The sequence below is a fragment of the Mastomys coucha genome, unplaced genomic scaffold (assembly GCF_008632895.1).
Source record: "Mastomys coucha isolate ucsf_1 unplaced genomic scaffold, UCSF_Mcou_1 pScaffold15, whole genome shotgun sequence".
Classification (NCBI taxonomy): domain Eukaryota; kingdom Metazoa; phylum Chordata; class Mammalia; order Rodentia; family Muridae; genus Mastomys; species Mastomys coucha.
In genome coordinates this window covers 21046751-21071127 of record NW_022196897.1, presented here as the reverse complement: position 1 = coordinate 21071127, position 24377 = coordinate 21046751, and the positions used below count along the sequence as shown (strand labels likewise).

The 24377-nt window shown below is 49.7% G+C and overlaps 1 protein-coding gene across 12 annotated transcripts in view; it reads left to right on the top strand.

Moving 5' to 3' along the window:
- The window catches only part of Ralgps1 (Ral GEF with PH domain and SH3 binding motif 1), a 244145-nt gene extending 221277 nt beyond the window's left edge, over positions 1-22868 (top strand). For 7 of the 12 annotated variants that reach the window (XM_031369895.1, XM_031369900.1, XM_031369894.1 and 4 more), the window contains 7 exons: positions 1739-1790; positions 10011-10094; positions 11186-11291; positions 13143-13235; positions 13404-13509; positions 15306-15397; positions 18647-22868. In XM_031369895.1, coding sequence (XP_031225755.1) covers positions 1739-1790; positions 10011-10094; positions 11186-11291; positions 13143-13235; positions 13404-13509; positions 15306-15397; positions 18647-18676 — 563 coding nt within the window. In that variant the 3' untranslated portion in view covers positions 18677-22868. Of the gene's footprint in view, positions 1-1738; positions 1791-10010; positions 10095-11185; positions 11292-13142; positions 13236-13403; positions 13510-15305; positions 15398-18646 lie in introns of those variants that run through there. The other 5 variants (XM_031369902.1, XM_031369903.1, XM_031369899.1 and 2 more) reach the window with 4 other exon arrangements.
- The last annotated feature ends 1509 nt before the right edge of the window (positions 22869-24377 follow it).

The window sequence follows — 24377 nt, the reverse complement described above, 5'->3', positions numbered from 1 at the left end:
GCAGTAGGTGGGTGGGTCCACTACTTCCTGCTGTATGCTTAGCTTTACCCAGAGGAGGCAGAAGGGAAGATGAGATGTGAGCTTCAGGAATGGCATTACCCTACTGGACAGTGGCAGGAAGAGAGCCTGCTCCATGGAGTTATAGAGGCAGGGCCACTGTTGCCAGCAGAGAAATGCTAATATTAGGGGTGAGGCTAGCATGGAACTGCATTCAGAGAGCTCAGGTCATGTGTGACAGGTGACACTATCCTATGATTGCTGTTGCCAGCCCAATGCTCTCTTGATGGTCCTTGCCTTCCACTGTCCCTGTGTGTTTGCCTGCTTTACATAGCAGAGTCCTCCTAGCAGTGGCAGTGGGCTGTGGTTTGATCTAGTGAAGATAGTGGGCCAGTGGGTCAGGAGCTTGGAGAAGCAGGCAGCAGGAACCCCAGGGGGCATATCATGCCATATGTGCCTGTGAAGTTAGGCCAGTCCTGGGAGTCAGGAAAAATTTTAGCACAGGGCAGCTGCCTCCTAGAAATTTTGTGACAAGTCTCATATCTGCCTCACATCTTCAGAAGAGGGCATCCTGTTTTGACATAGGCAAAAGCATAGGAAATGTGGACATTGCATTTTCAGCTCATAGGTGTGGCTTAAAAGAAGTGGTTCAGGCTCCTGAGCTAGGGAAAGGTAACTGAGCTTCTTCCAGAGCCTTCACTGTGCTCTTGGGTACTGATCCCTCAGCCTGGTAGGTTCCACTCATGGACCTCATCTTAGAGTATAGGATGGGACCTGGGCTCTTATGAGACTCTATAAGTTGAGCTCAGAGAAGTTGTTTGACATCCAGGAAACTCTGAGCTGTGCCTGAGTCTGGGCTGCGTTCTCAATAGTGAGTCAGGTGCTGTGCTGTCCAGCATCCAGGGGAGATCACAAGATTGTTTGGCTCTGGCTCATCAAGTCAGGGAACTCAAGACACTTTCTGCCTGAGCTGAAAGCTCTGAGAAAGTGGCAGAATGTGTGCCCTGGTGGAGGCTATGCTAGGCTGCACACCCCCCCCCCCCAACCCATACAGCAGGGAATAGGGTTCAACTCAGGCCTGGCTTCTCCTTTACCCTTTGCCACTGCTCAGTCTTAGAGATCTTTCTGGCAGAGCCCTGAGCTCTAGAGCCTACAAAGTCTAAGACAATACTGAGGCCAGGCCCACAGATGCACATGCCAGGAGGGAAGCCGTGTGCTGCTCACTTAACACCAGGCCTCATGAGCCGGGGTGTCCCACTCAAGCCCTCCAGAATGTGGGTCTGGAAGAGAATAGGAAGGCAAAGGATCCCCACTTAGGCCTGACTATGGGCAGGGGACTGCACTGACCTTCCCTTGCAGCCTCCCTGCATCTCCTATACAGGCAGATCCATCTACTTGTCCCTGGAGCCAGAAGTGCTCACCATGCCTATGCCCTCAGGAGAGGCCCTAGGGCAGCAGGCAGGCATCAGTGCAGACAGATGTGAGGACCCTGGTCTAACAAGCCAGAGGGTAGGTAGTGGGAAGGGTGGTGGAGAGTGCTCTTGAGAATGGTGGGACTGAATGTTCTTTGAACCTTCCCAAGAGAAGAGACAGACAGAACAACAGAAACTCAAGTCCATTTGTGACCCACAGGGTCAGAATGCTGTGAGCTTGGGGATCAGGGCCCAGTGACTGGGAGCCCAGGAAAACAGGCCCCTCTCTTCGAGGCTGCCGTGTTCACTGATCTGTGTTCCTTTTCCAGGCAGTAGTGAGAGCTCAGAGTTTAGTGAAGAAGTGTCTGCAGGGCTGGAAAGGTGAGTGTGGCCTCAGCAAGGCCTCTCAGGGCCCAGGGAGCTGGAGTCAGGGGTCCCACCCCACCCATGTGTTACATAGGCATAAGTACATGTCACACCTCTGTGTGCACATACTTCACACTCATCTCACACTTACACATGCACACAGGCAGACACATTCATAATTCAATTATACACTCGTGCATTTGTGGATGTATACACAGGCTTAGAAAGTACTCTCCACCTGCTCCCTCCCTTCTTTTGTCAGCTGACACTCAGAGCACTGGCCAGCCAGAGGAGACCTGGGAGCCTGGTAGGCCTGCAGTGAGTCCTGGACCTCTAAGCCTGAGGCATGTTGGAAATCTTGAGATGGGCATATGGCTCCATCTAGTGATGTCTGAGAGTATTGCACCAGTGGAGCCTCAGGCCTCGGATAGTTTTGAACCCTACTGCCATGCACAGTTGTGACTCCCATCAGCCCATCTGTCCCCAGTACCCACGCTCCCATCAGGCTCCCATCAGGAACTCACCTGCAGTGTCTGTCCCATGTCCCTATATTTCCTGGGCCACCATCAGGAATCCAGGAAGACTTGGCACTGGCAGGTGCTAAGGTCACCTTGGTGACTAGAGGTCTGAGGACGCACAGGGAAATCTAGTGATGAAAAAGGTCCCCAAGGTGCAGGTTTCCATTGTCCTTCAGGATGGTTCCTCCACCAGTGCCTAGGGGACTGTGTACATCTGTGCACTCTCACAAGTATACATGCACAAAGTTACATAGTCTTATGTGTACATGTGCACAATTATACAGTCTTATCTATAGACATGGCTATCATTACAGTCTTATGTGTACATATGGACACAGTGCAGACTCTCACACATACATATGCACAGTCACACACATATTCACACATTTACATGTATATACACAATGCTTACACACAGTTACATATGCATAATTTCACTGTCACACCTCTGTGTGCATACACTAAACACAAATCTCACACTTATGCATGCACACAGGCAGACACATCCTTATTAATTTATATCCTCCTGTATGTGGGTGTCTGCATTCATATGTATGCGGTGTGCATTACACCACAGAGAGCATACACACATGCACCTATGCGTGTGCATGCTCCTTTTTTGAAGCTAAAGTTTCAATCCCTGTGTTGGAAAGTCCCAGAAGAAGTCATCCTATCCAGATAATTCCACAAGACAGACTCAGTGGCCCAGCCTGAGTGTCCCCTGTGCACAGGCTTTGTCCGGCCACTGCTGTGTGTAGACTGCCTGCAGCCTTGGTGCTCCCCCATAGCTATGAAAGCAGAACCCCACAGGCCCAAGGGACAGACTCCAAAACTCTTGGTCCAGGTGGGGATTCCTGGGGCCACCCTGTAAAAGAAGGCCACAGGCAACCCAGCACCTCCCCTGGCCACTCCAGCGGCATGCTCAGGCACAGTGCTGAGACCCACAGTGGCACACCTGTGTGTTCCCTCCGTTGTTTGTCCTTTCACTCATCCATCCTTTGTCACTCATCAGTCACTCAGTAGCTGCTTAGTTAGCACTGCTGCCTGCACTGGAGCCATGCAGGCAAGCTCTGTGGCCCCGTCAGTGCTCACATCGAGTGGAGCCAGCAGGAAAGGGTGGCCAGGGGGTATTCCTTGCACAGCGGAAATGATGTCGTATGCTGTCATGACCATTGCAGGTAGCAGTATTTTGTACAATCTAGCTCACTGAATGTCTGTAGCAGATGCTCTCAAGTACTGGCCTCCTTCTGGCTCTTCTGTGCATATGCCCAGCCCTTGAACAGCCCCGCTCCCAGCAGCCTTTCATCTGCTCTGCACACAGGGGATCTTGGCCTCCTGTTTCTTGACTGAGGAGATATCAGTGGGTCTGTGATTGCAACTCATCAGAACCCAGTCCCAGGCAGGCCAGAGGAGCTAGAAGCTAGCTGACCCTTACCCAGGGTCCAGCTACAAGTCTGCTCCCATTTTGTGTTTGTTCTTGTGCCTGCTTCAAAGAGAGTCTGCTCCCCAAAGGAGTGTGAGCAGTCTGGGCTTTTCTGTAGACTGGGCACACAGAAGAGCACCACTTTGTCTCTTCACAGCTCAGTCACCATCTTGTCACTTCCTGAGCCCCCTTCATCCTAACCTTCAGGCAGCCAATGCTCAGCCCCACTGGGTCCTCTGTGCACTCCCAGGTCTCCTCCAGACCACATGCTCCTCCTCTTCATAGAGGAGTAGATTCTAGGTCTCCTCCACTGGCTGGTCCCAGAGGCCAGCATCTGCCAGAAAGAGCCTCCCTACCAGATCCTCACAGATACTGTAAGGTATATTGCATGCTAGAGCAAAGGCAGAAGATGTGGGATGAGCTTGCAGAATGAATGAATGCAAAGGAATGAAGGTATGAAGAGGGGTGGGGCATAGCTAGTGTGCAGCAGAGTCCAGAAACTATAGTCTTTAACTGGCTAGCCCCTGACCCATAGCCCTCCAAGCCCTGGTTGTGAGCTCTATCTAAGCCAGGATGGAAAAGAGCCAGACACCAATGTAAACAGCAGAGAGACGCCAGAGCAGAGAGTAGAGTAAGGGTGTGCCCAGTCTTCTGTGATTTATCAGACAGCCCTGACCTGCAGGGACGAAATAGGAGGAGAGCCTCACTGTATGTGCCACTTCTCTGAGGAGAGGTCCCCGCATAGCCCAGCAGCGCTCAGGGGCCTGCAGAGTAAGGCTGGAGGCAAGGACCAGGCCAGGTTCTAGCCACCCTCAGACCCTAGAGACCAGGCAGTCTCGGGGCTTGACCAGTGGCCACTTTTGCACTTAGATTGAAAGGCTCTAAGATGAAAACAGAAATATCACCCTTAGGGCTAAAGTCATTTTTAAAAAGAGATTTTTAAAGGAGAAATGAAATGGGTTATGAGGTAAATAGAGACAGAAATATGGAAACACAGCATCCTTGGCCTTGGTTATCTCTGCTTCACAGGAACGCCACCCTTGTATTCTGTAAACTTCAACAATGTGTCTGTCTCTTTTCTACTCAGAAAAGTAATCGGTGTTTGACATTCCTAAAGATGTCATCAGAAATGATCACTAATTGTTTCTGAAGAAGTGATATAGCAAGTCTGTCAGAGTTCATCACAAATCCTCCCCAACCCTTTTCCCGGACAGACATTGCCAAGTGGGCAGTGGGAAGCAGGAGCAGGCTAAGAGAGGACCCTCGAGGGAGGGAGGGAGCCCCTTTAGTGGAAGAGATGAAGGGGTGGTACAGATTTCTCTACAGTAGAGGCTTGTCTTCCATCCCTGCAGGGAGTGGGGGCACAGAATTCATCACCCAACACACAGTGGTTGTCCAGTGGGGTGACCTGCATCAGCTGCAGGTTCAGGCAGCTTCTCGAGGAGTTGGTAGTTACTAGGCTTGAAGGAATTTGCAGAAGAGAACCCTAGTGAGCCTTTGTGATGGTCCTGGGGCATGAGGATGCAAAGTAGGTTCTAGGTCATGACCTGGGGTGGGAAAGGTAGCCTGTGAATGCTCAGGGTTTCTGGGGGCCTTTTACAGGAGAGGGTTCTCCACAATATATTCTACTAGTGTGAGACCAGGAAGTGTAATGTCAGAGGCCTTGGTTTATCTGAGTCTTAATTCCTTGGCTGTGCAGTAGAGATACACGTGATCAACACTCAGCCCAAGTGTAGAGCTGCTGCAGGAGGCCTTGTTGTGGACTCTTAGCAGTGTGCCGTAGTGGGTGCTTCTGCCCGACAAGAAGGCCGCCAGAGACAAAGGCACACACCTCAGGTTGTCATTCACAGGCTCTGTATGGACTGGAATGAAGGCAGTTTCCGCCAAGCACTGCTGGCTTCTATGGTAGCACTAGTCTGGGGAGGGTCCTTGGAAGGTGGGTGATGCAATCTCTGCCCTGGGTGAGGTTTCCTGTTGTCTTAGTGAGTGGAATCACCCACCATTCTTACAAGAGCAGCAACAGAGTGCTAGGTCTGCTGCCCAAGACAGTTTCAGATGTGCATCCTTCCTTATGGTCAGAGGACTCCAGGAGATGTTTCAAGTCTCCCAAACCCCAAGTTTTGCAGTATTTGGAGAGAATTAGGCCAAGCTCTGGGGCAAGCAGTTCCCTCAGCTGTAGCCCACTTGTGCGAGTGAGAGAACTCAGAGCCCAGGATCCCAGCCCCCTTTGGGGCTCCCTGGCGTCCAGCTTCGGTGGGTTTGTTCATATGCATGGATTGAGCTTCCCTGCTCAGGCTTACAGGGTGACAGCGCAGTTGGTTAACTTGCCAAGCTAATTCTATGGTTCTCTGAAGACACCATATCTTGCCTTCCTTCCCTAGGGGTGAGCGACACTCCTGGCAGACTCCTCTGCAGAAGCCTGGGCAAAGGAGTCTGGGCTTGGAGCTTGACCTTAGCCATGGCAATCAAGGCTGGATCCTGTCAGCAGCTGCTTCATGGGGAGCCCACAGCTTCTTGTTCTGACCCTTCAGAGCCAGTGTCTGGAAGGATAGGCCATCCTTCCATCTGCCTGTCCTTCCTGCTGCATCTCTGGGGTGCTTGCTGTTTCTACTGCACCCCATGTTTCTGAACCTCTCAGCACAAAGAGGGTATTAGATACTTCACAATGCCTAGGCTCCTGCGGTGGTTTTACCCAGATACTGAGCCAGATTTTCAGCCTGACGTAAGTCCTGATGGCAGGAGAGAAATCTGGCTTCATTTATCCTCAGCCACTCAGGGAAACATGCAGTGTTTTACTAGTGTGGTTTCTAGGCACTACTTAGTGACCCCAGGACATTACCCAAGACGGGCATGTGCACAAGGAGAGCGAGGTTCTTCAGATGGGGTTCTTTGGGAGTTAGGCTGGCATCTCCTGCCCACAAATGAGAGAAACTCACCTGTAAGTGACCTAGTGTAACTGGCGGCTTTTGCGGGGCCTACCAGGAAAGTCAGCACAGCTAGTGCACAGAAGCACGTGGGCCTTTCCACGCATCACTCACAGTGCAGTTTGGGGAATTTGAGAGTGGTGTAGGGAGGTAACTTTTGCTAGGACCAATACTCCAAGGGCCCAGATATGGTTGTCATCTAAGATGTCTCCTGTTCCCCCCACCTCCATGTATAGACGAGCAGCTGCCTTACGAGTTTCAACTTTGAGATATCCACAACATGGTGCAAGCCTAGGAACCAGTGCTGTGCTCAACCTGGGTGCTCAGGAGGCTGCTTCCACCTGGGCTACCTCTTCCAGTGTGGTGGCCTTGGGCAAAGTGACTCCCCACCTGCAAGCCTCAGGGCTATCTACAAGGCAGGGCTAGGAGCAGTGCCTACCTAGTAGCGCTCTATGGTCAGGTGAGGCAGTGAATACTGCTGAGCACATTGCCTGCCCCCATCTCCTCCTCACTCCCACCATCCTCTCCACCTCCTCTAGCCTGGCAGCAGCCATCATCTCATCTAATCGCCATCATCGTCACTGTTGTTGTCTTAGGAACCCTGTGGGATAAGCTGTTCTGTTTGGTTGCTTGCCTACATCTTCCCTAGAGCAGACGTCCCATGAGCCTCTGGTCCAGTATACCTCAAATCCATCCTGAAGTGGAGGGAATCTGAGAATGTGTGTTCAGCTACATGTTCTCAGAATGACACTAGGAAAGATTCCTACAGCTCTGGAGTTGGGGCCCCATGATTTTGGGGGCTCATTAAATACTATTTTCTATTTGTTCTGCATTTTGTGGTATTTTAGGGCAGTGGGGAGAGGCCAGGCTATCCAGTTCCTGGGGTGGAAGATCCTGGCTGCTCCAAGTTGACACAAACCTCCTCCCTCTGGCTCACAGGGAAAGAAGGGTACATACTGCCCTGGCTCTCTTCTAAGGGGTGGGGAAAGGCCACCATTATGCTGCCCTTTCATACCTGGGATTGCCACATGGTTCCAGCGACAGGCTGTGGTGTCCACTGTGGGACAGTGAGGCCCTTTACCCCATGTTGAAAGCAGGCCTTCTCTGGACTCTTGCACCTCCATCTCAACAGCAGGCCACCATCTCCTCTGGCCTCCATGTCTTCATCTTAAGTAGACGTGAGAGCAGCACCCCTCCTGTTGGGTAGAGTGGGTGTGTTCTTGAAAGCATGTGGGTGGCATGTGGTGAATATCTGACAAGGCAGAGACACTGAAGTACTGGGCAACCCCATGTAGAGCACAGAACTAAGAAATGTCCCATCTGATCCGAGAAGATCCTCAGATCCAAGAATTTCCAGGCTGTTTAGCGTCGTAAACATGGACACAGACACAGCTGTGGGAGCTGTGACGCTCAAAGTGGCAACATTTAGGAGAATGGAATTCTAGCAGGGCCTAACACAGAATTTAGGCATGGACCCAGTGCTCAGTGTAGGCCCTAGTGTTTGAGCTCCTGCCTTTCTCAGCTGTAAAAAAACACGTCTCCTGGCATAATGAGGGGTCTGGACTATAGTCAGGCAAACCTTTATTCAAATCTTTGTTTATGAGGCTTATACCTTGGACAAGTAGATCTCATTGCTTGCTGAGCCTCAGTTTCTCCCTTTGGGAAGGACAAGCACAGGAAGGATAATATAATGCTGTTGGACTAGCACAGTGAGAGTCAACACAGAAGCCTGCTGTACATGGGCACACCATCACCTTAGCCTCTTTGCTCTGTCTGTGTGACCTCAATGAGTGAGATAACTCTGTGTCTCTGTTCATGCATAGTCCCTCACACTAGACTTCCCTGGAAAGGGCCTGAGTGCTGACTGCTTGGAAGACATGGATTTCAGGCTGCTGTCTGTCCGTTCTAGCATCATCTGTAAAGGATGCAGCCCCAGGTGGTCTCGTAGAACGGACAGTGCCTCCTGCTCGCCACCTTGGCAACTTAACAGACAGTCTTAACTTCCTACCACCTTAGAGCAAGAGGATGGTAGAGGGGAAACAACTGCTCCATGAGCATCTCCTGATGAGCAAAGGAAGGGCAGAGAACTACAGAGGACAGCACTTCAAAAAACTCTGTGGTCAGAGGTGGCTTAGAAATTCCTGCCAATGGCTGGGGAGGACAGCCACCTAGGAGAGCAGCTATTTAGCAAGGACAGGAGCTGCTGTGGTTCGGGACATGTGTCAGGGACAGGGAGTAGTGATATCTATGTGTTCCACCCACTGGCAATTACAGCAGATGCATGGGTCTCAAGGAAGGCATGTCACCCAGCCTGCTGTGGATGGAGGAGAAGAGGGCAGAGCAGGGTCAGCCTGTGACCACCCAGAAACCAGCTATCTCAAGGACTTAGGTTAACCAGAACTTTAAAAGGAGGGCCTGAAGGACAGAAGGGGAGGATCCTGGAGCCACCAACACAGATGACCAGCCCTGAACTTGGGCTTCTGAACATTAGACCCAAGATGGCAATTGGAATGTCTTCTTAGTTGGAGGACAGACACCCAGTCGTCACGTGTGATATTCATGGCTGCAATGAGAGAGGCTGTCCTCAGGCCACACACAGTAGAGTCCCTGGCAATAAACACAGGCCAGGCCAGCTGTGGACAACAGAGAACACATTTGGACAAGAAGGAGAGGCTTTATCTGGCTCCACACAGACAATTCTGTCATCCGCTGACCGTCAGGCAGAGAAGCTGTAGGTGAAGGTAGAGAATGCCTCAGAGCCAGAAAAGGACAGGACAAGGCAGTGCCTCCTACAACCCCAAAGAAGTGGAGTTGAAGTGTCACACTCCTCTGATTGAGGAGCAGGGAGAGAAGCCACGCCAAGCCCACAGGGAGGCCCTGGAGTCAGAGCCCTTGGAGGCCATCAAGTTCCAGAGGCAGTTTTAAGGACACTGGAGTCAGCAAGGAGCCAATGCAGAGGTGAAGTGTAGCAACAGGATCCAGAAGCATCCTGGTGATTGTCACTGCATGTGACCTGGCCAGATGTGCAAGGTTGCTCACCATTCTGTGCTGTGCGTGCTCTTGTTTTGGAACCTGTGGACAACATGGCACTTCTGTTAAACAGCTCACCTCAGATTCTCAGTCAAAATGTCCACGAAATTGTCCAGTGAGACCCTCATGCTCTCCTAGATGGTGACTTGGTGGGATGAGTCTTCCCTGGCCAGGTGGCTCCAGATAGGTCCCAGATGTGCTGTAGTGGGAAAAACCCACTACAGGAACCCAAGGAGGAAGGGGGTACTGGGCTGACCTACACTGTCTGGGATGCTCTTGTCTCCTTAAGGATCAGCTGGGTTTTCCAGACTGACTAAAATTTACCCCCTTTCCTCTGAAGCAGGGGACGTCTTTATGCCACGCTGGGGCCTAACTGGCGGGTTCCAGTTCGGAATTCTCCCAGAACTCGGAGCTGTGTCTACAGGTATACATTTGTTCGTTTTCTCATTTGAAAGATGGTTTAAGGGTGTTTACTGAGGGAAAGGCCATGTGCCAGATGTATCATAACACTATCTCTGGTACTCTAATTGCTCCAGAGAGGTATGGGGCCCTCCAGGAGAGAGGAGGGGACCATCAGAAGAAACAGTTGTGGAAGAATGATGGGAATCGGCTACATGACTGGAGAGGGATTCCTAGGGCCAAAGCTCCCAGCAGGACAGACCTAGGGCTATGAGGCAATAGGAGTAGGGGGCTCACTGAGGGTAAGATCCCCTGAGTGTAGAAACCAGAGACGGATTTCAGATGTGGCTGGGGAGGTGGGCAGAACTACATCCAGCGGGAGCAAGGATATTACCTGCCACTTAAACGCAGTGGGACCCAGGAAGTTTTGGGGAGAAAGAACTTTGTGGTGGAGAGGATATGGGGGAGACAGGAATGAAACAGGGACCAGAGACAGCATTGGCTGTGGTCTAAAAGAAGATATAGTGGCTTTGATGGAGAGGTGGGATGACAGCCAGACATGCTTAGGACCCAAGATCAGGACATCTTTGGAAGTAAGTTGCAGGTCATGAGTAAGGGAAGAGGCTTTCCCAGGGTCTGTCCTCATTACTGGCTTGGTGACCAGCTTGATTAAGCCAAGTGGACATCCCGTAAGCAGGAGCACAGAACTCTAAAGCATGGGACAAGATTTGGGCATTGTCACCAGGACAGTGCCTGTGAGTGGATGAAAGGAAAGCCAGGAGGAAAGGGGAGCAGGCTGGTAGTATGGGGCTTCTTTCCCCTATTCACTGTCCATGACTTTGCACCCTCCTGCTAACATGAGGGGGACCTGCCAGAGCTGGGCTGCAAGGCATAAACCACGGGGAGCAGGCAGAAAGAAGTGGAGGGCAGGCTAAGATGAAGAAACTTGGTGAGAGCCTTCTGAGGGAGCTAACCCTACTCTTTCTTTGGTGGCTTTGGCCCAACCCCAAGAGTCCTCTGACTATGGAGACATCATAGACTCACCTGGGAGGCACAGTGAGTGGGACCAGGTTTCAGCTGCTCTGGGGCTATATCTAACTGAGAATCTCCCTTCAGCCCCACAAGCCCTTGCACCTGTACTGTGGGAAGCTCAGCCACTGTGCCCACTATGGAGGGGCCTCTGAAACGGAAAACCCTGCTCAAGGAAGGCCGGAAGCCTGCAGTAAGTCACCCTGCATTCCTCAGAGGTGGTGTGGGCTCAGGGGCTCCAGAGTCCTGCACTCTTAGTTTGGGTTTCTATTGTTATGAAGAAACACCATGACAACTCTTATAAAGGAAAACAGTTCATTGGGACTGGCTTATAGTTTTACAAGTTTAGTCCATTATTGCTGCAGTGGGAGGAATAGCAGCATGTAGGCAGACATGGTACTGGAGAAGAAGCTGTGAGTTTTGCATCTTTACCCACAGGCAGCAGGAGATTGCTCCACTAAGTCTAGCTTGAGCATACAAGACCTCAAAGCTTGTGTCCATACTGACACACTTCCTCCAACAAGGTCACACCTCCTCCTAGTAGTGCCATTCCCTATGGGCAAACATTCAAACACATGAGTCTGTGGGAGCTATTCCTATTCAAACTACCACACCTGCCAACCAGGCTCCTACACTTGGCTGTGACCATTGAGGGGGGGAAGGCCTCAGTTTCTCTATCTGTGACTTAGGATGAAACTGTATTTCCTTCTGGGGGTCATCTGTGGCAAAGAGCCAGCCTATGGGTTCGTGGGCAAGTTAGAGCCATGGTGGTAGTGTAGAAGGTAGACAAGGTCTGGACACTCAGCCCCAGGAGACAGCATGGCTCACTGCATGGCACTCCCATGTAGACTCCCTTACTCCCTAGCAGCATGTGAGTGCCAGTGGGAAAAGCATGGAGACTAAGCATCAGGAGGATCATCGTGCCTGCCACCAGCCTTCGTGTCAGACTCGTATGTCACAGCCACTGTGACCACACATAAGAGCTTCAACTCCTGGAGTGGTAGTCTCATCCTCGAGCTGCCTCTCCTCACCATGTCTGCTCTGCCCTCCTGCCCTGCTCTGGTTGACTCCTGTCTACAGAGTTGTCTAGGGACGCGAGCTGTGGGGAGGGCACCAGGGCCCTGTCACCTGCCCTCTGCAGGTCTTCTTAGAGTCCTTGTCTCTAGTTGCCAATTGGAGAGTTGGATGATGGATAAGGTGGGGAGCTTCCACCCCAGCTCTGGCTACATGCATTCTCATAAGGCCGAAGTGTTACAAAGCTTCCTACAGCATGAGGACTTGCTTCCTCTCCATACCACACCACACGTACATAGTGGATCACAGGACACTTGAGTCCCAGGGATAAATAACACTTTGGTTGTTGGGGTAGGGGACAAGGACCTTTGCCCACTAAGCCATCTCAATAGCCAGGGACTAGCATTTTTAATAAAATGGAAGAGAATGGAAAATGTCTGCATTCTTCACAAACAGTAAAGACAAGTGTTCTGTGAGCCTTTTTCAGTTTAGCATGTGTGTCTGTGGCTGTGCATCCTGTGGTGCCAGAGAAAGGCTGGAAGACAGCTTTCCCTTGATTGTGACACGGCTGTTGCCCTGAGGGGGAGGACTATACCATGATGCTGACTCACCTGCTTTTGGGAGGCATGGTCCTTCCCTTCCAATGTCAGTGCTGACATTGACATTGCAGACATGCATGCACCACTGAAGGCCTCAAAATCCAGCCCTCAGCCTGTCAGAGCAGCCCATGACCAGCATTCCATTTCTAGGCAGCAGTTTGGGATGTCTGTTTTCCTGGCACACCATTGGGCCCAGCTCCCTAACACAGGATTTATACCCTGAAGCATCTTCCGCAAGGGGAAGAAAGGAAGGAGTGGGAAAGGAGAGATATCTCCTGGACCTGGTTAGAGCTGGTACTGCCAAGGATGACAGAGGGCCAGAGAAGAGGAGGCCTGGGCTGGCATGAATGGGAATGGCCATGTCCACAATCTGGCAGTCTGAGACCACTCCCCTCCCCAACATCATCACTCTGCCTGTCCTTCTTCTGCAGCTGTCCTCGTGGACCAGGTACTGGGTTGTACTCTCAGGATCCACCCTCCTTTACTTTGGAGCCAAGTCCTTGCGGGGCACAGACAGAAAACATGTAAGTCCCCTGAAAAGGCTGCCTGTGCTGGACTTCCCCTAGTGGAAATAACCCCTATGGCTGCAAGAGCTAGGGGTGGGCAAGTCATTTGTCTGGCCCTTGTTAGTCTACTTTGCTGAGGGTAGGTTGTGGGCCTAGGCCGCCCAGCTGATTGTTGTTCTTTTCTAGTATAAATCTACACCTGGCAAGAAGGTCTCCATCGTAGGCTGGATGGTGCAGCTGCCTGATGACCCCGAGCACCCAGATATCTTCCAGCTGAATAACCCTGACAAAGGTGAGTGGCCGCCTGGGCTGGAGCCTCTGTTCCCTCTCTGACCAGATGTGTACCCTGAAGCTCTGGGGTCACTATTTTCCCTTTACCCTAGGTCTGCATGGCACCCCGTCTAGTTTTTCTTGCTGCTTAGACTCTGATTGGTGCCTCTATTGAACAGTGAGAGTAGCCTTGCCTTTGAGTCTGTCCTCCCTCAGTCTGTAGCCCAAGGGTCTTAGAGTAAATAGAAACCAATGTTAGATGAGGCAAAACCTTGGGACCAGAGTGGTCTTGGGTCCTGGTTTCCAGGGACTCTCAACATAGCTTTATTATAAGGCCACACAGTGTCCAGGTACAACGGCAACTCAGCACCTGTGTAACTTCCAAAAGCTCCAAGCTGATCTTCCCCACTTCCCTCTCAGTCCCTGCTAAAAGGAGGGAAAGGGCCTGGTACTGTCTCGCCCAGGAACCTTGTCTTCACTGACATGCCCAGCAGTCCACATCCAGCTTCCTTGGGATCCCAAGTTACAAAACAAAAATCAAACAGCAGCAGCCACACAGTTGGAAGCTTGCACGCATTCATACAGTAATAGGAACGTTCGAGCACAGAGTTCAAGCACAGACAAGTCATCTGAGAATCACGCTAAATAAAGTTCATCTTTGAAGTCTGCAGATCTGGCTAGAGACCAAGACTATGCATTTCTAGCAAGTTCCCTGGAAAGGATGATGGGAGTACAGTCCAGGGGACTATAAGTGTCATGTTCTCATGGTTGCACCTGAGAAGTAACCACCTCAAGGAGCCCTACAGGTAGAGAGGCAGTAGACTGTCAGGCCCCTCTGGTCTGTTTTGGGGTGACTAAGTGTGCATCTGCTACACACACAGGTCTCCTTACTCTCATGCCACTAGAGTCCCTTCCCCAGTGGCCTTGGCCAGGGCCAGTGAGGTTTTCATTAGGAAGAAAGCCATGCCCATGCAAGAAGCTCCATGAGCCCTTGTGGCCTTGGGGACCACAGGCTACTCCTGTTTGAGCCTAGAGCAGTGCTTCTCAGCCTTCCTAATGCTGTGACCTGTAATACAGTTTTGCATATTGTGGTGACTCCCAGCCATAAAATTATTTTGTTGCTACTTCATAACTAGCTTTGCCACTGTTATGAATCGTAACGTAAATATCTGATATGCAAGCCCCAAAGGGTTCACAACCCACAGGTTGAGAACTACTGCCCTAGAGGAAAGCAGTGTCCCCATGCAGAAGGAATGTGATGTGAGGTCAGAGGGCAGTGCCACTGATAGAACTAAAGGGGTCTATAAACTAGATATGAAAAGTTATATCTTGGTCTTCAGTGACAAGTAATGTTGTCTTCCTTCCATTATGAATATAAGCATCAGGTGGCAAGAATTCCAGAAATACTGTGGGGTTTGTCCCCAGGAGAAATTGTAGGCATTTCCCCAGCAAGTGTGGCTGCAGACACAGGACCTCAGTGGTGCTCCTCTTGAAGTCCCAGCATGGTATTAGACCTGCTGATGCCAGCTCTAGGATGTAGATATAGACACACAGACAGACTCACATCACATCACACTGTGCAGGTAGTTTAGTGCTGAGTCTCTTTTGTATTTTATTTCATAGATTTATAAACATTGGTTTGAGAACTGCTGGGAACCTGGTTGTTAAGGGTCTTAGTCCAAAGATACCTGGCCTGCCAGTGCTGACTCACCCTAGCCTATGACAGCTTTTCTTACTCTTACAGACTCATGCTCCCACAGCACACTCAGGCCCGCCCTCCTGTGTGTCCTTCTTAACAAGGCTTGCTTTCCCCATCAGGCAATGTTTACAAGTTCCAGACGGGCTCCCGTTTTCATGCGATACTATGGCACAAGCATTTGGATGATGCGTGTAAAAGCAACAGGCCTCAGGTAACACCCTTCAGATCTTGTGTCATCAGAAACCTTTAAACAGCAAGTCTCCCTTTTTCATCAGAGCCCACTAGGGCTGTTCCCAGGTGCCCACTCTAAGATTTTTCCCATGAGTCAAGGCAACCCTTGTATGAATGAAGCCTGGCCTAGACTAGAATATAGTATCTTTTCCACTAAAGAAAATGTAACAGACAAATCCAATAGGGGATGGTGAGGTGGCAAGTGTGACATCATCCAGTGTTCTAGCTCTCGCCATCTATTTAGTTTGTCCCCCAGAGCTGATTTCATTGGAAAACTGCAAACTGACCAATAGGTCTGTCTCTCTGCCCACTACCTGGGGAGTGTCCTAGTAACATCTAAAGTATTTAGGGATAACCATGTGCCAGGCAAGGCTACTGAACCTAGGTGCTGGTCTGGCCTCTTCCTCTGCTGTTCCCACCCCTCTCCTTGACCTGTGGCTTTACATGCAACCATGTCCCGATGAGGAGGGTTCTCTTACTGTTTCCATTGTACACTGAGGAGCCTAAGGCTCAGAAGTGAAGGACGCCTGTGCAAGATCCCATAGTGAGTGAGTGGTGGAGCTGGGACCCAACTCAGTCCACCTGATCCCCAACTCTGACTTTGTAGCTCCTGACTTAGAGTCCCTGCCATTGTACTAGACAGAGAGAGCCAGGAATACAGCCCCTGCTGGGCAGGCCTTAACACAAGGTGGAGCTGAGTTGAAGCATCCTGCTCCCTGCATGTCACATGAGCAGCATTGGTGCCACAAGGAAGCCCAAAGTAAACTACCCTGGAGACACTGGCCTGTAGGACTGCGGATGTGCTCACCCTGTCCTCAAGACCAAATGTCAAAGCATGCTCATTGTGCCACTGTCCATGATAGAACACCAGAATCCACCTGAGATCCCTGAGCAACACCAGATAAATATCAGCAAGATGGTGGTAGGTCTAAGGAGGTCCAAAAGGCATCGGAGTAGGCAAGGATGATCTCATTTGCTTTTAAATGTATGTGAATATTTACTATATATATGTGAGCATATTCATGTAGAATCTCTACTATAATCCTATAATTTTAGAGTGCTTGCTTACCTGTGAGATAGACAAGCAGATAGACGCACAAAGTCTTTTTCAGTGGCGCTGAGGTTGAACCCTGGGCCTCAAGCATGCTAGGTAGTCAATCTTCCACAGAGGTACACTCCTGGCCCAGCCTACTTACATCTACACATTATATCAGTGTCACTGCCCATCTCTGTGATGGGAATACCTGTGATTTGGGCCCACTGCCACCTCAGGGCAACAAGGGGAATGAGACTGAAGCTTGAACTAGGTTGCTGGTGCAGCAAGATGCATCAAAAGAAAACCTGGATCTTCCATTCCGATCTCATCAGCTCTGGGCTCCCTTACTGTTCCTGAGCTTTCACAGCAAACTGAAGCTCACCAGCCATACATAGGCAGCCTCAGGGCCTGTGTGCAAGAGGCCATGTGGTTCTAGGTTCGCCTGACAGCCTTGAGGTAGGTACCTGACCAGGGAACAAGATGCTCTCAGCCAAGAGCAGCAAGGGGAGCCCTGAGTAAATTCACACTTGAGAGTAACAGCAGCCAGAAAGTACAGCAAACTCATGCAGCAGACTGGCATGTGGCATGTTGTCCAGAAGACTGCTAAGTGGGATTTCATGCACTGGCCAATACAGCATGCCAATACGGCATGCTATGGCAAAGTCCTGCCATGTGTTTGTCTCCAGTTTTCAGACCTAGGGAAAGAAGGATTTTCTTCTTATACCTTTTTCTTTTTTATTTCCAATTTGCTTTTCATCAATTTGCTTTTATAGTGTGATGTATAAAACATGGGGACAACCTGAATACATGGGGTAGAGGCTTATTTACATCAGTCAGTGTGCACCCGAGGAGAGACAGCTCAGGGAGGGCACGGAGAGGCTGTTGCAGAGACGTGGCCTTCCACCTGCAATCTGTGATGAAGACTCTTTCTATTCGCACTTCTTAAAATTGTTTTTTCTGACACTGAATCTATTTAAGCTTATTTATAATATAGTGTAAGAAACAAACAACAGCTACTCTGTTAACTGTGAGTTAACTGTGGCAACACTCAGGAGGCTGAGGCAGGAAGATCATGGGGCCAGCCTGGGCTACAAACAACCATAGAAGACAACAGCCAAAAATAGCAGTAAACACCATATACGTACTACTTACCTCAGCAAAAACCTAGAAACACTGACAGGAGGCCTCCCCTCCCCCTTAAGTCAGTCTCTCCCTCCCCTAACTTCCCTCCTCTGAAGTGTGTTACTTCCCTGTTTTATTTTATTGAAGTCCTGAGGAGGAAACCCAGGGCTCAGCTGCTAGGCAAGTGCCACCATTGAGCTATGCCCCAGCCCTCATTTACAATTTAAAAACCTCTCCATGCCTGTACTCCCTCCTGCTTTCTGCTCCTCTGCACTGTGGTCCTGAGGTTGAGGGATGTGGCTGCAGGTCACTGCGGCACCTCTCTTTCTCTTCTCTGCCAGCTCTGCCTGTCATCTCTGAGCCAATTCCCTGTCCCTTGCTCCCCTGAGTTTTGAGGCTGTGAACATTCTTGGAACTACATCTTTTTCTGATTTCTCATTTTGGTGAAACTGACAACAAGATGGGTTTGGGTTTGTTGGCTTTATGAAATAATGTCTAATCATAACAACTAGAACACCAAAGTAATGCCAAGGGAGGAAGTTCAGAGCTGGGGGTCTGGAGGCAGCTATGAGGGCAGGGAAGTAAGCTCTGACAGTGGGGAAGGTAGTGGAGTTCATGATCTCCCCATGCTTCCTACTTCGGTGCCCATCTCGCTGCCATCTCTTAAGGCATCCCCCACCTTCTAGACTAGTTTCCCCTCCAGAGACATTCACCCTACTTCAGCAGGGCCTATCCTTCACACCCCAAACCCAGTTAGTTGTCTTTGGCTCAGAGAATAATGGTGAAGAATGTCTCAGCCCCGGCTCTAACTCTGTGTTTGGCCTATATAAGCCCCAGTTTCCTCATCTTCATTATGGCGACCCTTCTAGCATCTGCCTAATAGAGTTCATGTGAGGACTCCAGAAACAGTGTGTATGTCAGTCAGCATAGTGCCTGGCACATGGTAGCTACTCCCCAGTGGCAGTTCTCATTGCCCTGTTTTTCCCTCCCTATACTTGCATGACCCTAATTGTAGGAACTACCCTTTCTGTGGATTGAAACTTTGACAAAAGGGTGAGCTTTCTCTTCTAGGTACCTGCAAACCTTATGTCATTTGAATGAGTATCTGCAGGACTTGGCGTGACTGCAAAGGCTTCTGAGAGCCTAGACTAGGTCGGGTGGAGGAGAGCAGCTCTGGGCATAAGCTGTAGGCCAAGGCATTGGAGCCTCATAGCTGGACTCGAGGAATATGGCCGTGGCCTCAGAGTCCTAGATGGCTCCCCAGTGTGAGATCCACCTGTCAACCCACAGCAACTCTCATGAATCATCCTGCAGCAGCACCCTACCGGGTGGTTGGCAAACCCCAAACTGCGCACCCTATGCCCCCTCTCTGGGCCATCGTCTGTCCACCAGCTGCTTCTGCATCAGGGGAGCATTTGACCCATGTTGGGTTCTCCATGCTTTCTGCTGCACACAGAGTGGATGGCGTTAATCTTCAAGAGGGCTGGAGAGCAGAGATGGGCTGCTGGACAGGCTTGTTACACCCCAAGTGCACAGGCCACTCACCCACAGGGCCACCTCAGATTTTGTATATCCCCAAAGTATCCTCTGTGTGTGTGCAGTACATGTATGAGTGAGTGAGTGAGTGTGAACTCTCTGAGAAACATACATTTTGGCACAAGACCTGTAACATCACACACTTGTTGGTTTTGAGTCCCTGCTTGAAGCTTTAGTTACAGCCTTGCCCTCTAAGAAAAGTCTGAAGGGAGTCCAGAAGTTCTGTGTTAAGGGTCCCTTGAGTTCTTTTACTGTAAATGAACAATGCCTTAAATCGTGTCTTGTTTTCTGTTCCTATGGGTGCTATTCATCTGGATGGCCTGTTCCCTCGACCCTAGGCCCTCTGGGGTCTTGTCAGCCTGCATGAGGCAGATTCAGGACCGTGTACTGGGCACTGGCCTGCTTGCTCCCTACCATGAGCTTTCCTTATCTCGCCCACTCCTGCCATGCTGGTGTGGCAAGCTGGGACCTTTTCTCCCAGCAGCTTGGAGGCCCCCACAGTGATCGGTGGTCAGAAGCTATGCCACCCCTCATTCTCCCACAGGGCAGAATTGTGCTCCCTTTTTCTCACCATTGCCACCACTGCCAGGGCCGGCCACACTGATTCCTGATCACACAGGGAGCTGAGTGACACGGAGGCCTTAAGTCCCCTCAGTCTTGCCCCTGAATGTAGTCACCAGCAAGTTCTCATCCAAGTCCAAGGGCCCAGCTGTTGATGACCAGGTGACAGGAGAGCCGAACCCTAGGGAGTAAGATGCCCAGCCTCTGCATTCATGAACAAGGGCTGTCTGTCACCTGTTGTCATAAGTGAGGTGATTTCCACTTTGCACATTGTAATTCAAGTGTATTGCCCTTTCTCATCACTGATGCTCTCTGCCCTTCTTCCTCTTCCTCCTTGAATCTGGGTACCCTAGCCCTGAGAAGACCACCCTCAGTTTTCTGGAAAAGGCTGAATTTCTGGGTCCCTGTGGGTATCATAGTTTTATACAGTGACCCAGTCATGAAACTGTCCCAACAATAATGGAGAAGCTGCAGACAACACCATAACCATGAACTTACCACCAAAAAGCACTGCATTACAAACAAATGGTGACATGTCTCTAAAATCATGAATGACTTGGTGGGGCTATTAGTTGTCATCATGGTGGTATGTTTTGGTCAAGCCTTGCTGTACTCTGAAGCTAGCCTTCCTGTGGGCATAGCCTGGATATTTTCATGCCGACAAACCTTGACCACAGCTGCCTTGCACATCCACCCCCACCAGTGGTCCAGCTCTGTGCACCGGCTGTATGCACTGGATTCTACCCACATTGCTCCAGTTAGAATCCAGAAGATGGACGACAGTGTCAGATACTGCAGGCACCTCCAGAACCATGCCACTTTAACCTATATCAACTCCGAGTCTGCCTGCCTGCCTGCCTATTCCTAGAAAGCCAGAATATCAGCTGCTAGTTTCCTTTAGGTGTCTGCTCTTGAGCTCATTTTTGGGTTCTCATATGTGCAATGTCAGACATCAAAAGCCCCAGAACTTCTGTCCCACTCAGATAACTTTCTGCCCTTTACAGATTTGTCTTACGAGACACAGTGTTTTCTTCCAGGCCTAATCTGAAAGAGTACAATCACAATTATTTTCAAAGCATTTAATCTTCTCCCTAATTGAAATGAACTCCCCTCCCACAAGCATCCTTACCATGGACCCTTGGAGACAACCGCTTGGACTTTATTAGTGAAAAGCCTTGGAGGGCTCTGGAGAGCCTTGAAGGTAGCAGGAGAGCTCTGTAGATGGAATTAAAAGATATTTGGCTCTCCAAGCACGGGCTTAGGCCAAGTGCTGGCTTGTCACACAAAGCTGTAGGGGAGGTGGCCAGGTCATGTGACAGAGGCAGAAGTCCTTTGGTAGACTCTTAGCTTGGAAGGAAGCTGTTCTGTACTTTTGCTCCACTGTCCATAGTACACAGATACTGTGAAACTGTTGGAGATAAACCATGGCACCCCAAACTGAGAGCTGTAGAATGCCGTTTAGAAACTGGGATGGGCAGCTGGTAGAATTATGAAGTCCCAAGAAACACCTGCTCACTCATAATAGGAGAAACCTCTGTCCCTCTCCAGTGTACAAGTTTTGTAACTCAAGGTCAGCCAAGTAAGTATATGTTGGCAAGCAAGATAGCTTGTGAAGACTGGACTTGTTGGGAAGCAGCAGAAACACTCCTACACGAGCCAGCAGCAGAGTTTGGCCCTTCCCCTCCTCTGACCAGATGCCCCAGGGCACTTGTTGGATCAATTTGCTGAGCAGGTAGACACATCTGTGTCTTGCCAGCAGGCTCTCTGTATTTCTCCTTCTTACCAAGATGGCCAGTGTTTCTCCCATCAGTTTACTCTTGCCTCTTGAGCCTAAGGAAATTGTGCCGTTTTTTGTTTGTTTGTTTTATTGCTTATTTTTTAATATCAATTTTCAGATGGAAAATGATCTATAAAACTGGGAAGCCATTTATAAGCCAAGACTGCTTTAATTTGCACATGGGATCCAGAACTTTGCAACCTCTATTGAATATTGCCAAAAGCACACCTCTTCTTTTGTGTGACCCTTAAACTGGCCCTGTGTCATGTTGATATGTTGGGTGATTTCATGTTATAAAACAAACAAAAAAGCCCACCCTGTGCAAAGCCCCTTTTGAAAGTGTATTTATTGCATAAACATTCATATCTCAAGTGAGTATTTCTTATACACCACGCTCTACCCAGACTGAAAATGGCTAGAAACAAGACAAATCCAATTTTGGCCTCTGTAGAACTTACCCAATCAGTGATCAAATAATCACCACCTCATACACCAACTTTGGCAAGACCCTGTCTTTCCCCTCCACCTGAATACAAATCTTGTGCATTGGTTCTCCCAGGAAGAATTCAGATTGAATGGGAATGTTGGGAGAGTAAGCTGCATTGAGTAAGTAGCTGGAATCCCAACAGGGGAGGCTGGCTGCCTCTGAGTAGCCAGATACAGATCTGTGTTCAAGAATGGTTACAGGGAGGATGCCAAAGGCAGGATGAGAGAGTAGGGTCTGAATGCTTGCTGTATGCACAGCCCCCACCCCCATTTACAATGTAACTTCAGTGTTAACATTCAGTTACAGTATGAGTGGGAGCTGCGTGTCCCTGGGAGCCAAGGACTTGGACTATGGTCCACCTTGTAACCTGCTGCTGCACAAGTGTGTGTCCTGTGGACAGCCCCAAAGTGCCACTCACAGCTGCAAGGTGATAGGTCATCTGCCATTTTGGAAGGACTGTGACCATTCAGTAATAATAGTAATTCATTTATTAGTGAGGTATACTGTTTAATAAATTTTGTGCCAAAATGCATGGTTTCTCACTTAGCATTCAAAATGTTGTATAAAGAGTAGTTTTCAATTTCTTACGTGTTCTTCCAAGTAAACTGAAAATGAGTTTTCACATCTTACTTTGTTTCTTGTTAAATCTGCTGCACCTCTCCAAGCTGTCTTTTTTCCCCAGCAGACCCTGCATGCAGTTGTGTGAAGACTTTTCTCTAACATTTGTAAATTGTCTCATCTGCAATAACCACTGAACATCATCCCTCCTTGGGATTCTTTAGATTTTTGGTGAAGTATTTTGTTACCTCAGTCTTGTATCAAGTTGCTGTATTTTTCAGCTTGTTACACTGATAATAATTGTTTCACTAATTAAATACTTTAATGTACAGACATCTTTGTTTACTTTGAAATTAAATGTGTTTTCCAATGAATATCTTTCCATTTATTAGTGTCACGTGCAGTCAATTTGACAGGCAGGCTACATGCAGACATGGAGGAGTCATAGACTGCCCAGGGCTCAGCTGGGAGTAACTAGCATGTAAATATATAGGAAGGAGAGGACAGGGACAATATTGTGGGTCTCTTGGAGAGGAAGGCAGAGGGTCTGGGGGTGCCTAAGAAGACAGGCGCCCTTGGGAGTTTTCAGATCTGAAGTTGTAGAACATTATGGAGGCTGGCAGTAGGAGCAGGGGTGGCGGGCGGTGTTGGGGGGCAGGGAGACAGAGAGGACAGGATGCACACGGGGAAAAGCAGGCAACCAGAGATTACTGAGAGAGAATTCCAGTCAACATGATATCTGAAAAGATATGTCAGAAGGAAGTCATGATACAAAAAGCAAACCCACTCCAGTTTGATTAGAGGTAAAGGGAAGAGAGAAGAAGGGAGGGAGAGAGGGAGGGAAACAGAGCAAGCACCAGTGGAGCAGGAGTGCACGAACTAGAAAACCAGATTGGGGATCTTAGTGGCAGCTCCCAGGCATACATATCCATTCTTGCTCCAGTCTCTGAATGTACAGCATCGAGGGAGACCAGAACCTTGAGATCACAGTGAAAGAGCCCTGCTGCACAAATTAACACACACCTACACTTCACCTGAGAAGAGGAACTCACAATTGAGCAGTTTCCTCCATCAGATTACCCTGTAGACAAATCTATGAGGGCTTAGTGGTGGTGGTGGTAGTGGGGTGCTGTGAAGGATCCAGCCCACTGTAGATAGTGTTATCCTGGGGCAGGTGGTACTTGGCTGGATAAGAAAAGCAGGTGAGCAAGCCAGAGGAAGATCTATAAGTCCTGATTCAGTTCTTGAGTTCCTCACCTTTCCAGCTAGAGAGGGCTCTTGGGGCGGAATAGCCAAGAGACAAGAGACGCAGAATTGCTCCAAGTACAGACCTCAGTTTCTGCTTTGGACCTTGAGTTCCTGCTCTGACTTCCCAGAAGAGGGGATGTAACCTGTATGCCAAATAAAGACTTTTTTTTCCTAAGGTGCTTTTGATCACAGCAACAGAAACTGAACTAGAAATAGATGGCAAAGCCATCCTTACTTCACTCAGATGAGTTTCCACACCCAACTTTAAAGGACGCAATTTTCCAACGCAATGTTAAAGGACTCTGAGATGATGCATCTGGACTGGGAAGAAATGAGGGGTGGAGGGTGGGGCTGTCACAAAACTGGAAGGTTATGAGTAAAAACCTGAACCCACAACTGGTAGCCAGCCAAAGCTCCCCTCAGCCTCACTGTGTCACACACCACAAACAACCACCAGGAGACAGCAGTATCTCCTTTTGCTGACTGGTTAGATCCTGAGGTAGCGCAAGCCTCATGGTGGACCCCAGTTCAGCTAAGAAGACCCGCACCATCCAGGTACTCTAGAAGTGAGAAAGAGGCGACGTGGGCGGGGCTAGATGGGCGGGACTTGCAGTGTAGGCGGGGAGGGCTAAGAG